Consider the following 14,678-nt stretch of genomic DNA (forward strand, 5'->3'; position numbering starts at 1 on the left):
CCGAGTAGCTATGACTACAGGTGCGAGCCACCACGCCCAGCTAATTTTTGTAGTTTTAGTAGAGATGGGGTTTCACCATGTTGGCCAGGATGGTCTCGATCTCTTGAACTCGTGATCCACCTGCCTCAGCATCCCAAAGTGCTGGGATTATAGGCGTGAGCCACCATGCCCGGCCTAAATGCTGTTCTTTAAGAAGCACTTTGAACTCCTTTTGGCAAATGAGGAGACTGAGTTTCCTCCTCTTTCTGATGACCTTAACCTACCAAGTTCTACTTTGCAGAACAATGGAAAAATGAGTTTATTTGCCTTTCAACATATTCTCACTCCCATTCTGCACCCATTCCATGTCTTGTCTCTCTAGGCTAAGCAGCCCTAGGGGTTGCTCAGGTTGGGGTTTTCAACCTCCCTCCCCATGCTCAGCATCCTCTTGGGAATGCAATGCTCAGAGTTTGCCCATCCCCTTTGAAAATCAGCCATTTTTTCAGGATTTCCCAAGGATGGCCACCCGTGGCCTGCCCAGTGCCTTGGGATGAAATGCATCAGGTCAGAGTTCAGGCTGACTGAAGTGACTGTACATCACCCTTGAGGGAGCAAGCCCGCACACTGAAGCTGAGTGCTCCACTCTCTTTCTCTGCTTTCAATTGACATCACACCCTTCTCTGCTTCCGTGAGGCAGCACAGTGCCTTCTAACCTCAGCTCTGACACTGGGAGACCTTCAGAAAGTCACTTAAGAAGATCAGGGCCTGTTTCCTTATCTGCAAAAGAACAGGATGGGACTAGATGGCGTCTACAGTCCTCTCCACCCTGTGGCTCCAGGTCTACTCCATGCCCATCTGTCTTCGAGAAGCACTGACACCTGTGGCAGAAAGGAACCCTGAAGCCCCAGCACATAGAACAGTGCCTAGCACTGAGAGGTCCTAAGCCCAGGGGGTAGGTGCTCAAGAGATATGTATTGGCAAGATGGCTGGATGGTTACACGGATGGACAGACCCTCCCCCACATCCCAAGCCTACTGGCAAATAGAGAAGCTAGCTGTTTAGAAAGAGGGGCCCAGGAGAAGTCCATCACCCAGCAACATCGCATACTTACATCAGGAGTAAGCACCGAGGGCAGCCTAGGGAGAAAAGCAGACCAAGAATCCACTCCTGACCCAGCCCTGCCACTGCAAGCTATGTGACCGTGAACAAGGCACCCAGTTTGCTCCATGCATTGTTTGTTCCTGTCTTCCCAGGATGGGCTCGGGCCTGCCAGGCTTCCACACAAGTCACTGTGGGGTCCCAATGGTCCCACGTCATGGAAAGGGCTTTGAAAACGGCAAGGGCTATGCAAGTGACAGTGATATCAGTCATTATTTGTGCTTAGGAGGGTGAACTCTGGTGCCAGACCACCGTGTCAGAATCCCAGCTCCCTCTTTTAATAGCTCTGTGGCCTTCAGCTTCAGTTCTTCATCTGTGACATTGGGATCATCACAGCACCTCCCTCATTGCACTGTCATCAGGATTAAATCAGTCTATTTTTGTAAAGTGTTTAGAACAAAGCTCGGCAGATATGAAGTTCCAGTAAAGGGTTAATCTCTCACTGTTGCTATTATTACTATTATGAGTGAAACCAGCCTCCTCGGACTCCCATGGTGTCCCTCTTCAATCCAAGCATGATTTCCTACTGGGCAATTTCTATTCCCCATTCACCTCCTCCCCTCCAGACCCCTCACCCCGACCTACAGACCTCCAAGTCATTCTACAGTGACATTCCAAGCCCCTGTGCTGGGCCTGCCTGGGCGAGGAGAAGCAATGTGCACACCATTCCACCCCCAGTCCAGCTCTCCTGCCCACAGAAGACCTGACATCCGCCGACCTTGGTGGCCAACCCATTTGGCGATCACCCTTGAAAAATTCCTTTGACTCTTATTTTTCAGAAGTTGAGAAAAGCTGCTTCAGCTCTTTCCAAGGATCAGGAGTGTCTGTGGCAAACAAGCCCCCTCGCCTCTCCATCCTGCCCCACCAGTGCCCCACAGGAGGGTGGTGACCCTAGGTCCCTTCTACCCAAGGCCTTGGGCAACATCTGTTGAGTAAGATGAAAACATGGTTGAAGATTAAGCCACTTTGCCCTGGCTGGCCCGGGCGCAGGCTGGGAAATGTGTTTGGCTGGCAGGGCCTGAAGCTGGGCAGAAATTCTATGTCTGAGAGGAGGGGTCCTAATCCCAGGGGTTGGAATTTAAGCAAGATCAGTGAGAAGGCCAGACGGAGAGCTGGAGCTGAACTGAGACATGAAGAAAACACAACACACAGAAGGACAGACACACCATGAGGGACAGGGAATGGGCAGGGAGGCTGGAGAGCAGCCTACTGAGGCTGAAGGGCAGGCAACAAATGGAAAAGGAAGGAAAAATACAAACCCGCCCTTTCCTCCCTCTTGTGAACCTGTTCAAAGCACTTGCCTCGCCCGCCCGTGAGGAAACAGGTGCTGAGTGCTCTTGGGGAAGCCAAACTTTCTCCCGGTTTCCCCTGGGCCACTTTCCCACTCCCCAGGGACAGTAGCAGAGCTTCCAGTTGAAGGCAGCTGCCACCCTCCCCCATGGCCCCCCACCTTTAGGACTCGACAGCCCCACCCATTCGCCAGCTAGGGAACAGGAGCCATAGCAGTCCTGTTTACTGAGTACCCAATCTGCCAGACATCGGGCTGAATGCCTTCCTTCCAGCCATTCAAGAAACATATATGGAGCACCTACCGTGTGCAAGGCAGTGGGGACACAACACTGAACAGAACAGATAAAACTCCCTTGTCGTAATGGAGTTTATACGCTGGCGTGGGCAAAGCCCCTTAAACAAGACAAATAAGTAAAATGCATCGTGTATCGGGGGCGATGCATGCTGAGGGGCAGTGGAAGCATGGAAGGGAGACTAGGTGCTGGGGAAAGGGAAATGCTGACCCTTGAATAAAGATTTGAGGTTCGGCCAGGTGCAGTAGCTCACGCCTGTAATCCCAGCACTTTGAGAGGCCGAGGCAGGAGGATCATATGAGGTCAGGAGTTTGAGACCAGCCTGGCCAACCTAATGAAACCCCATCTCTACTAAAAATGCAAAAATTAGCAGAGTGTGGTGTTGTGCACCTGTAGTCCCAGCTACTCAGGAGGCTGAGGCAGGAGAAATTGCTTGAATCCGGGAAGTGGAGGTTGCAGTGAGCCAAGATCGCACCACTGCACTCCAGCCTGGGCGACAAAGTGAGACTGTGTCTCAAAAAAAAAAAAACAAAACTTGAGACTGGGGGAAAAGCCTTACGGGTATTTACAGGAAGAGCATTCCAGGCAGGGGGAAATAGCAAGTGCAAAGGCTTGGAGGCATCATGTATGTTCAAGGACCAGCAGGAAGGCCAGATGGCTGAAACAGAGCGAGTGAGGCGCTGAGAAGGAGACGAGGTGAGAAAGGAAAATGACAAGACACAGGTGAATGAGAAGGAGCTGAAGCAAGAGGAAACCTGTCATGTAGGGCTGCTTGGGCCAATGGAAGTACTTGAGCTTTTGCTCCAGTGAAATGGGCCAGCACCGAAGGGCTTTGAAAACAGGTGAATTAAATGGATTAATGTGCTTACTTTGGTCTTTTGGCAACCTTACAGCATAGGTACCATCACTAACTCCCATTATGAAGAAGAGAAACAGAGGTCCAGGGAGGTTAGCAATGTCAGGGTCATACACCAAGGAGCAGGGGAGCTGGGATGCAGAAGGAGGTGGTCTAACTTCCTTGCTCTTTACTGCTGGGGAGGCGGGTTGTGACTCAGGCAGGGGAACCTCTGGGAGCACATTCTGGTGTCATAGCCATTTCACCACCAGGCGGCTGATCCAGCCTCCTCGAAGGGCAGAGCCCCTGCACAGGTTGGGCACATCATAGAGACACGCAGCCTTGCTCAGGCATGAGTCTCTTCTGGATTCTAACTGCAGTCCCTCCAGCTGGAATGCCAACCTATTCCCTTTTGTCCCAACCTCTGACCGCTCTTCATGTAAACAAAGCTCATGAGACTCCCAGCAACCAAACATCTAGCTTCTGCCTGGTGGTCCCTAAACCCTGGACCCCCAGCCTCATAAAGCAGCCAAGAACATTCTGTTCTTAGCCACAAGGTGGGAGTTCAGCTGGAAAAAGGAGAAATGTACACTCGCCCCTCCCCGCCCGCCCTCCTCGGACTCCCATGGTGTCCCTCTGCAATCCAAGCGCGATTTCTTGCTGGCAGTTCCAAGCCCGACTGCAGTCCACCCCCAGCCCCCGCTGTTGCCAGATGACCCTCCACTGGGCTCCGTGTGAATAACACTCCACATCTGCAGCAGCAGGGCTGGGCAGCACTGAGGCCCAGGAGAGCCTGGCCCTAGTGAGACCAGGGAAGGAGGGACCACTGCAAAGAAGGTAAACAGCCCCAGCAAGGCCTGAGCCGGAACGTGCAGAGCAGTGACACTCAGAGTCCCAAGCACTTCTGTGCGCTTCATTTCACTCCATCACCACCCTGAATAGGGAGGGAGGGAGGGAGAGGGTACACTCATCAACATGGAGGGGGCCCTTGGAGCATCCTGACAGAAAGGAAAATTGAGGTCCAGAAAGAAACAGGATGGGACCACCCACTTGTCATACAGCAAGTGGATATTGATGAAAGGAAGGAGACTCTGCGGCCTGACTGAGCGCCCAGTGTCTGGGCTGAGCAAGTCACCACAGAGGTGTGTGAGGTACCTACAACTGCTTGAGCTCCAGAACAGCCTCGCCCCGCCCCAGGCTCCTGCTAACATCAGTACCGACACAGGCACCTCCACAGCCTGATCCAATTGTGCTCACAAGGTGCCCTTCTGGGACACACCCCCACACCTGTACACAGGCACACACGTGCATGCGGGCAGCCCCCTTCCTTCCCCAGCAGCCCCCAGAGCCTTGTCTGCCTCCAGGGCCACGGTGGGGAGGAAGAAGACCTCTGAAGGGTGAGAAGGTGGTGAGAGGCAGGAAGGAAGACTGCCCAGTGTGCCAAATCAGCCCAGCTGGCATCAGGGTGGAGCAGGACCCTCTCTACAGCTCACAACTCACAGGGATCCTGCCCCAGTCCGGGCTATGGTGCAAGCCTGATTTGGGGGTGAGGGGAAAAGAAGTGGGGTAAATGGAAAGGGAGCAGAAAAGCAAAGTCAAGCCAAGGGGCTTAGAGGCAGAACAGAGGTCGCCTGTGGGGTGAAACTGCCCAGGTGAATGGACTCTGAGGGTCATCCCCCACCTCCAGCCCCAGGGTGCCTGACCTGGCACCAGGCAGGCAGAAGGAGATGCGTGGCAGCCCCTGGTCCTTGAGCCCCGGGACAACAGGCACCTGGCCAGGCCTGGAGACACACAAGATGCCCTTTTATGGGTTTTTCTAAGGACGCAAGTCTCAAGGTTGGAAATAGCAGGCACTGCATCTCATCAGAAGGGACCTCATGACTCATTTCCTCCCAGGCCTGCTTCGGCCCAGGGAGGTCGACCCTCCTCCTCCACCTAATTGCCCGACACCCCAGTTACCAACATATTTGGGTCTAAAGAAAGCTGCAGCTGGGAGCTGCGGAGGGAGGGGAGGCGGGGCTTGCAGGGCAAGGAAGGGCGTCACTCACCACCAGCTCATGGTTGGATGGAGGAACACAGGGGGCAGCCACCTGTGGAAGGAACAGAGAAAGGGCAGGTGAGCATCTCTTGTCTCCAGAAACAGCCAGCACCTCCTGAGGTCACCACATGCCTCCCCCCGCCCCATTCCCTCACACAGGCTGACTCCTTCCGGGTTGAGCGTTCTTCAGCAGACTATGGAGCAACATAGAAAAAATACTCCAGCAATAACACCTGGAAAAGGGAGCAGGGGCCGCAGAAGGCAAAAATGAAATGAGTGTAACAATTAAAATTCTGAGACAAATATGCAGATGCTGGGAGACTGGAGGTCACTGCACCGGCATTTCAATAACAGAGGCTTCAGGTAATAAGAAGAAGGATTTTTTTTTTTTTCTCTATGTCCTGAAATTTCTACAATGTGGTAAAATTCATTTTGCATTTTTAAAAACTGTGATTAGGACCATCATCAGAAAAGGGAGAGTCACCTCCTTGGTTCTCCCCATTGCTAAGGGATCTCCCCCAAAGTTCAGTGCTGCAGAAGGCTCCTACCAGCTCTGGCAGTTTCCCAGAGCATGCAGGAAGTGGGTTGGTAAAGCGACCCACCAGCCCTTCCGAAGAAAGCCATGAGTGCGGCTAATACATGTGGAAGGCTTGGAGAGGCAGAAGCACCCTCTGTGAGTGAGCTGTGATCTTCACAAGTTTCATGATCCTCATCTTCCTCTCTGATCCAGAGAAGGAGATGGCAACCTGAACCTCCAGACAGAGGGAAGAAGGGAGAGGGGGAGAGTAGACGGGAGGAAGGCAGCCGGGAAGAGGAGAGTAGAGGGGAGGGAGCCAGAGGGAGGAGGAGAGTAGAGGGGAGGGAGGGAAGGCTCCATTGCTCCCTTCCCTGAGATAACATTTTCCTGGCCAGGCCTGGCAGCCGAGCTATTACCCTGACAATTAGCAGGGGCATTATCAGAGACTGAATGTGCTCCTTTTTTCTAGCCAGGACACGTTTTTCTTGGAGCTCAGTCCTCCACCTTGGCTCCAATTCCTGACCTGAACACCAGGCAAGGGGCCCACAGTGGGCACAAAGTGGGAGACTCTCCCTCGGGCATGAGGCTATCTGGGAACAAGCCATGGATGTCCAAAGAGGGGGTAGCTGCCTCCCCCAGACAGGGGGCAACCCTTCCCCACCCACCAGCCCGGTGCAATGGTAGCAGCAAGAGCCCTCAGCCCAGCCCCAGCTGGTGCTGACTGGGCATTGGGCACCCTAGCTGAGCCCTCCCTCCAGCTGACCGCATGCTGTCATCCCACTAGCCCAGGGATTCCCCAGGCTTGACACACCAGCCCAGACAAGGACAGCACCTGTGGGGCAGTGTGCTCCAAGCTCTGGAAGGGGCAAAGTTGGCTGGGAGTTGGCATTCCTGGGTTCTTGACATAGTCAGGCTACAGACTCCCTGCCCAACTCATTCTCTAGCAAACAGGCCCAAATGGAGTCCTAGCATTTATTCCCCTTTGCTCCACAGAATTCTAGGACTAGTGGGAGAATCACAGGGGGCCAAACAGAACCGACAAAAATAATACCCAATACTATTGAGTGTGTACTAGATGACAGGCATGATTATAAATGCTTTATCTCTGTTAACACCTTTAATCCTTGCAACCACCCAGTAAGATGGGTTACTATTGTTATTTCCTCAGTTGCGGTGCACAAGGCATGGAGAGGTTAAATTGCCCAAGGTCACACAGCTGATAAGTGGCCGAGATTTGAACCCAGGCGTCTAAGTCCCAAGATGAGATGTGAAGGGAAGCTTATCACTCGTGAGAATTTCGGGAGAATGAGGAGACACAGGGGGAACAGAACTGCCCCCAGAAGCCCAGCGTCCTTAATCTACACCAGCATGGGGCTATGAGTGATTGTTTTAGAAGAGGCCTCTGAGGGACAGAACCCAGGGCTGGGGGAGAGGGTGCCAGGGTAACAGACTGGGAGGGAAGGGGAGTTCCCCAGGGCTGGCTGTGGCCTGCAGGGCTCTCTGCTTGCCCTGCCTACGAGACCAGGTCTCAGCTACAGGGGACACTGCTGTCCCTGCCAAGCATAGCACCAAACGCTGCTCTGGGGACTGGGAGGTTTCAAGGTCATGGGCCAGGGCCCCAGGGTGCCTTCCCCCAACCCACTCTGTCACCATGGGTCCCTCAGTCCTGGGGGAGAGAGTACAGTTCCCAGGACAGCACCCTTGCCGTGTTCTTTCTTCTGAGCTTGGGTTGGGCAGGGACCGCGAGCCAGGCCAAGCTGCCAGAGGACGGGCTGATGCCTGCCGCTGCCAGGGCCCCAGCCTCCACCAGTCCCCTCCCTCCCAAGAGGTGTGTTTCTGCTCTCCATTTAGAAGCTAGGGATTGGAAAAGGGAGGGAGGGGGTTATGGCTACATTTTGAACTAGGAACAGAAGAGACAGGTGTTCTCTGAGACGAACAGGACGGTCTCCCTCCCAGACCTACTCTCAGGCAGTGGACAGGAGGGGGCCCAGGTATCCTGACCGCAGGTCCCTTCCCTGGCCTCCAGAGGCAGAGGCACCCCCTAAGAAACTGGCCCTGCAGGGGAGCTGTCAAGCCCCAGCCCGAGGGCCTGATGCCTGGGTGCCCCCTCGTGGCCTGCCACCCCCCACGGCGTCTTCCATCCTCCGCCCACAGTCATGCATTCCAGGCCCGCTGGCCGGCCAGCCCACTGACTTTGTTGTGTGTTTCAATGTTTCTTGTCTCTCTCTTTTTTTTTAAGCAGAGAAATGTTTCCTTAAAAGGCTCTCGCCTTCCCTCCGGCACCCTGGCCCCTGGCCACCCTCTCAGGAGTCCAGAATGTGCCAGGGAGAGCCAGGGCCCCCTGCCACTCTGTGGCCCATGCCCTGTGGCCCCACAGTCCTGGAGTCCCCAGGGGGCCCAGGTAAGGAAGCCTCCCTCTGCAGAGCGGCAGACTCTGAGGGTGGCTATAGGGGGTCTTGGTGCCAGCCCTGCCATAGGCTCACCTCCCAGAGCTGTCAGTGCAGGATTCCAGGGCTCAGACCCAGAAAGTCAGCCTCAGGTAAGCCCCCTTCTCCCAGTGGATCTCATTTAGAGATTTGGAACTGACAGGGTGTCCTGCTCAATCTTTTCACTCTGAATAACATAGCAATAAAAATCACAGCAGCAAATAAACTCCCATCACCCTTGCTCTGTGCCAGGCACTGTTCTCAGCAGTTTGCATTAATTAACTCATTTAATTATCGTAACAATGCTGAGCGTAATCATTATTATCCCCATTTTGTGGATGAGAAGACTGAGGTACACAGAGGCTAATGAGTTGGCCAACAGGAGGCACAATGCAAAGTCGGGGTCCGGGTCTGGAGACATGCTCTTGTCCTCTGTGCTAGAAACACACATGTCCACAGAGCCATCCACAGTCACAGGAACAATGCTCATGGAGTGAGTGCGCTATGTCTACACTCAGCCCTTTGCTCACACTAACCGAAGCTTAATTACTGTACCAAGCCCTTTGCTCTCATTGGATGCTATTATCCCCGCTTCACAGGTGAAGAAACTAAGGCACAGAAAGGTTAACAATTTGCCCAGCACTGCAGCAAAGCAGTCTGGCTCTGGAGGCTGCGAGGTGGAGCCCCGGGGGTGCAGCTGGAAGGTGAGCATGGTAGCCTCCCAGACCAGGGCTGATGCCTGGCACTCGTCAGCCCCCACACCCACTAGTATTTTCTCAACTTCAGAGGTCCCTGAGCACAATGGCAACAACAGGGCACACCCGCGGAGACACCCCCAGGACACGAGGGCCTAAAAGCGCTAGAGAGCAGCCAGCCCAGGCAGGGAGCTTCCTGCATGACCCAGGCTCTGCTGTCCTCTCCCTCTTCGTTCTATGCTCGGACCCCTTATCCGGGACCTGAAGCCACACACAGGGATGGGTTCCTCTCAATCCCTCCGACACCTAGTTCTGTTCTTCCTCGGAGCCTGTGCGTATGCAGTTCCCTCTGCCTGGAACGCTCTTCCTCCAGCTGTCTGCAGAGCTGTGTCCTTCCTGTCCTTCTAGCTTTGGCTTAAATGTCACCACCCCAGAGACCCTCCCTAATTCCGTTATGTTTCTCTCTCTTTCACACACGCACACACCCACACAATATTCTCTCTCCCACACTCATATCTCTTCCTTCACAGACCTTATTACAATTTGTAATTATAGGTGTGTGTGCTTCCTTGTCTATAATCTGTTTCCCCCTCTAGAAAACAAGTGTCATGAGGGCAGGAAGCACATCTTATCCATCAAACTAGTCCAGCACAGAGCCAGCACACAGTAGGTACACACTAAATGTCTGTTGAAGGAATGAAAGTGATTCGAGGCCTGAATCACTTTCAGGTGCCAGGGAGGCACCTGGGGTCACTTGTGGTAACAATCGCTGCTATTTGTTAAGTACCTACTAGGCGCCAGGCACTGGGGCTAATTTTATCATACACCTGATCTCTCTGAGACCCTCCAAGCCCACAGAGTCAGCAATATTGCTCCCATTTCACATGTGGAGAAACAGAAGCTCCACAAGGTCACGATGTTTGCTCAGGTTAATCAGCTGGGAAGGAGTTTAGATCATAATCCCACTACATCTGCATTTGTGAAAGGTAAAATTTCTTGAGATCTTGGCCCTTTGGGTGTCTGCTGCAGTGGTTATGCAGTGGTAACCCATTGAGGTTTTTGATTAGCCTCATCACAAGACTTAGGTTGTCCATCATGGTATTTCAGGTGACTGCAGTTATACAGCTGGGGGTACACAATTACCAACCACAGCAATATGTGCTTATATATTTCCCTTTTGCTTATTTCTTTATGAATACAGTTCATCTGCTCATAACTGTTATACCAATGTGACTATCATTAAACACCTGAGTGTTTATGCTTGCAAAAATATAAGTGTTATTATTGCCTATTTTATTGTGTAAAATGGCCTATGAAATGTTCTGTCGTGTTTTTACATGTTTCTCAAACCCCCTTTTAAAAATGTAAATAAACATCATTTAAAGAATTTTTGTTATTTTTTCCAAAATTATATTTTTGGGATTTTACCATTTGGGATTATGACATTCAGGATTCTATGCTCGGCTCCCACTGGGAGGAGGTCATCTGCAGGTGGAATCTTGGTCTGTGGACTCCAGGCACTGCTCTTTGCAGATCAAAAGACAACCCAGGCATCTGCCTAGCACTGCCCCTCTCACCTCCCAACCCTGCAAGTGGCAGGACCAGGGCCCCAACTGGGTGACACTCCCATCCCCAGGCCCCCAAGAAAGAGCCAACATCTCAGCCTTAGTTATGTAAAATCCCAAACTCCTAAGCTTGCCTAGCCCTCCAAAGGGGCCCCCCACACACATTCACATTCACCTGGCCCCTGAGACTGAAGAGGACAGCCTTGCCCCCAGCTTAAACAAGACCCATGTGCATCTGGGAATTCAGCATTTCATATAAGACTGAGTGGAAAAGGGGTCCCCCCTCAACCATCTCCTGCTAGTCCCTTTTTCTTTACTGTGGTAAAATGCACATAACATAACCTTTACTATTTTAACTATTTCTAAATATATTCGGTGGCATTAAGAACATTCACGGTAATGTACAACCATTACCATTATCCATTTCTAGAACCTTTTCATCATCCCAAACATCCTTACACCCATTAGCACTCATTTCCCCTCCCCCAAACCCCTGGTAACCTCTAACCTACTCTCTTTCTTTATGAATTTGCCTATTCTAGGTACTTCCTGTAAGAGTAATCATATAATATTTGCCCTTTGATATCTGACTTATTTTACTTAGTATTAGAAGCTGAATTCTATGTCCTCCTTCATGTATCAAAGTCCTAACCCTCGGCAACCTCAGAATGTGACTGTATTTGGAGACAGGGTCTTTAATGAGGTAACTAAGTTAAAATGAGACCCTAATCCAATTTGACTGGTGTCCTTATAAGTGGAGGAAACGAGGGCACAGAAATATACCAGGGAAGACTGTGTGAAGGCACAGGGAGAAGGTGGCATCTCCAAGCCAAGAAGAGAGGTCTCAGGAGAAACCAACCCTGCTGATACCTTGATCTCAGCCTCTGGATTCCAGCCTCCAGAACCATAAGAAAATTCATTTCTATCGTTTAAGTCACCCGGTGTATGGTATTTTGTTATGGCAGCCCAAGCAGACTAATACCCTTAGCATCATATTTTCAAGAGTCATTCAGGTTGTAGCATGTATGAGAATTTCCTTCTTTTTAAGGCTGAATACTGTTCCATTGTACAGATTACACCACCTCGTGTTTTTCCATTCATCCATCCATGGACACCTGGGTTGCTGACACCTACCTCACATCCCTGCCCCAAAAGGCACATGAGAGGGAAGGAAACTGGGGTTTGTAGAGTACCCACTGTGTGTCTCTGAGCTGGGTGTTTTACATGTCTTATTTTTTGTGATCTTCTGGACAAGTTTTTCAGGTAAATGGGCTTGGAGAAGTTAAGCAATTTGCCCCAAGTGGAATAACTAGTGGTAGTCACTGTGGCGGAAACAGAAGTGTTCGTTGCTAAGATCTCTGCACACCAGGCACTGTTCCGAGCTTTTGTGTATGCATCCTTCACTCCTCACAACCACTCACGAGGCAGGCATCAGCATCCCCGTCCTCCAGGGTCTCAGGCAGTCCTCTCAACCATTCTGCCAGACCCGAGACGGCGCAGCTTCCAAAGGACGGTATCAGGGCTGTCACCTGGGTCTGCCGGACTCAAACACCTGCCTAGCCCCACCTGTCATGCTGCCTCTACAGTGGGACAGGGCCCATGCTGTGGCAGAGGTGCCAGGGCTGCGGGATCACAGAGAGAAGTCAGGGGATCCAGGCAGGCTCCATGAAGCAAGGGCAACTGAGCCTGGCATGGAGGATGCATTGCTTCTGTTTGTCCACTGTGTGTCTCACCCACTACCCTTGAAAGCTCCGAGAGGAGGCAGCACATGGATCATTTCCATTGAGAAGTCCCCATGCCTGTCTCAGAGTCTGATGCTCACTTGGTGAGTGGATACAGTTTTGAAAGGTGGAGATGGGGAAAGGACATTTGGGGGTAGGAATAACACATAAAAAAGGCACAGAGGCGGGAATGCTTGGTGTGTTGAAAGAACCACTAGAAACCCTCTTTGGCTGGGACACAGGATGGGTGAAGGAAAGGAAGAGGGGCATTGAAGCAGGCATTGGAAGGGATGAAGAGAAGAAGGATGACATAACTGTCTTTCTAGGCTTGACCATGGGCAACCTTGAATGCCCAGTGAAAGAGTTCAATTTTAGCCATTGGCACTGGGGAGCCACTGAAGGCACTTGAGTAGGAGAAGGACCAGGTTGAAATTATGCTCCAGATAAAAATGTCCAGGAGTAGGATCTGGGGGAGGTGACGGGTGGGAAGTTTAAGGCAAGCAAGGATGTACAGTCACATCACTAATAACAACAAGGAGAAGGAGAAAGTGGGGGAGAAGAGGACCCTATAACCCATAGACAAGAGGCCATCAGGCACCCTGAAACCCAGGGGCCCTCATCTCCACCCCAACAAAACACACATTTGCAGTGACCCCCATCCCCACCCTTGACTTCTCTTCCTCACCCAGAGCACGGGAGGGTGCCACTACCCACTCTTAGAGCAGACCTGGCATGCCCACAGCTCTGCCTGCAGTTCACCCTCTGGGCCCTGTCCCAGGAACCCGTGGCCAGGAGGCAGGCAGCTTCTGAGCCCTGGCCTCTGAGACGATACCAGAGGGGTCCAGAAAAATCCAGACAATGATCCCAGAAGGCCCCAGTCTCCATGCCTGTGATGAGGAAATAGGCAGGTGACCCCCCCCCAATCTGTGGACAGGGCTCACACCATGAGTCCACTGGAACTCAGGAAGGCCCCAGACAACCCCTCCAACCCGGTAAGGCAAGCTGGGAGGCCCAGGGGAGAGGGCCAGTTGTTGGCCTGGCAGCCAGGAGGGAGGCAGGCCTCCTTCAGGATTTGAGGATGCTCAACAGACAAGGAGCTGCAAGAATGCCAGGGCCATGGAGGGAGGGCGTGGGGACAAGATTACCAGGCTTACCTGGAAGGGCCAGAGGTCTCAAGGATCCCAGCACAGCTCAAAGACACTGGCCTCCCAGGCTGAGCCTCAGGCCCTCAGAAGGAGGGATCCTGGAGAGAAGGTGGCCACTGCCGTGGCCCCTTTCCTCCCCAGGCCTGTGCCCTCCCCACCGGGCCGCTGGCCTTCACCAGGGCTTGCTCCAGCCTCTTCAGGCTCCCCGGCCTGCTAGGCTGTTTCCTTCCCTTATATAGAGTTCTGTTTGGACCAGGAAATGAAGCGCATCAAGTTCCTGGAGGCAAGAAGGGGCCTGTTTCCAGCGACACCAAGCCAGGGCACACACGCCCAAGCCCTGAGTGTCCCTCCAAAGACAGTGGGGACAGGGAGCGGGCCTGGCCATTTCTCCAAACCCAGAACAGGCTGGGACCCAGAACCTGCAACAGAGAGGACACAGAAGAGTCCCAGAGGGCTGGCTCAGCCCTGTCCCCAAGGCCCCAGGCCCCACCCCTCCCCAAATCCTCCTGAGCCAAGCTCCTCTTAGATCACTGGCCCCATCAACCTGTCCCCAAAGCTGCAGCTGCCCACTGCTTCCTCCTCCATTTCCTCTTCTTGTCTCAGGATCCTCTTTCCTGGCCCCACTCATTGACCCCCCAGCCCATCACTAGGCTCCCTATCCTGCAAGTCACTCGAGATGGGCTCTCCAGACAGAGGAGATCCTCTTCAGACAAGAACCTCCCCACCTCTAACCACACCCACACACAGAGCAGCTGTCAGGCCCACATAAAGGCCACTCAACAACCACACCTGAACGAGGCAGGGAAGAGCAGGTGTGCCTGGCCCTTCAGGAGCCTGTGGAATGTGGAGCTCCGGGCAGCTTCAGTCAGAAGCTAACAGCAAGGGGAACTCGGGGGGACCAGCAGTTCATGCTGTGGGACCCATGGGCCTCCCACCCACTGAAGCTAGCCCCTCCCAAGCCAGCCTGGACGAAGGCACGACACCATGGCATTCAGATGGACCCACCCCAGGTGAAT

General features: G+C 52.9%; 1 protein-coding gene across 13 annotated transcripts in view; it reads right to left on the minus strand.

The window, feature by feature from the left end:
* LOC105481198 (tensin 1) overlaps positions 1–14,678 on the minus strand; it is a 206,471-nt gene that overhangs the window by 116,661 nt on the left and 75,132 nt on the right. For 12 of the 13 annotated variants that reach the window (XM_071073351.1, XM_011740571.2, XM_071073350.1 and 9 more), the window contains one exon: positions 5,604–5,645. In XM_071073351.1, the coding sequence (XP_070929452.1) occupies positions 5,604–5,645 (42 nt within the window). Of the gene's footprint in view, positions 1–5,603; positions 5,646–6,195; positions 6,215–14,678 lie in introns of those variants that run through there. The other variant, XM_071073352.1, reaches the window with a different exon arrangement.

Source organism: Macaca nemestrina, chromosome 11, assembly GCF_043159975.1.
Source record: "Macaca nemestrina isolate mMacNem1 chromosome 11, mMacNem.hap1, whole genome shotgun sequence".
Taxonomy (NCBI): Eukaryota; Metazoa; Chordata; class Mammalia; order Primates; family Cercopithecidae; genus Macaca; species Macaca nemestrina.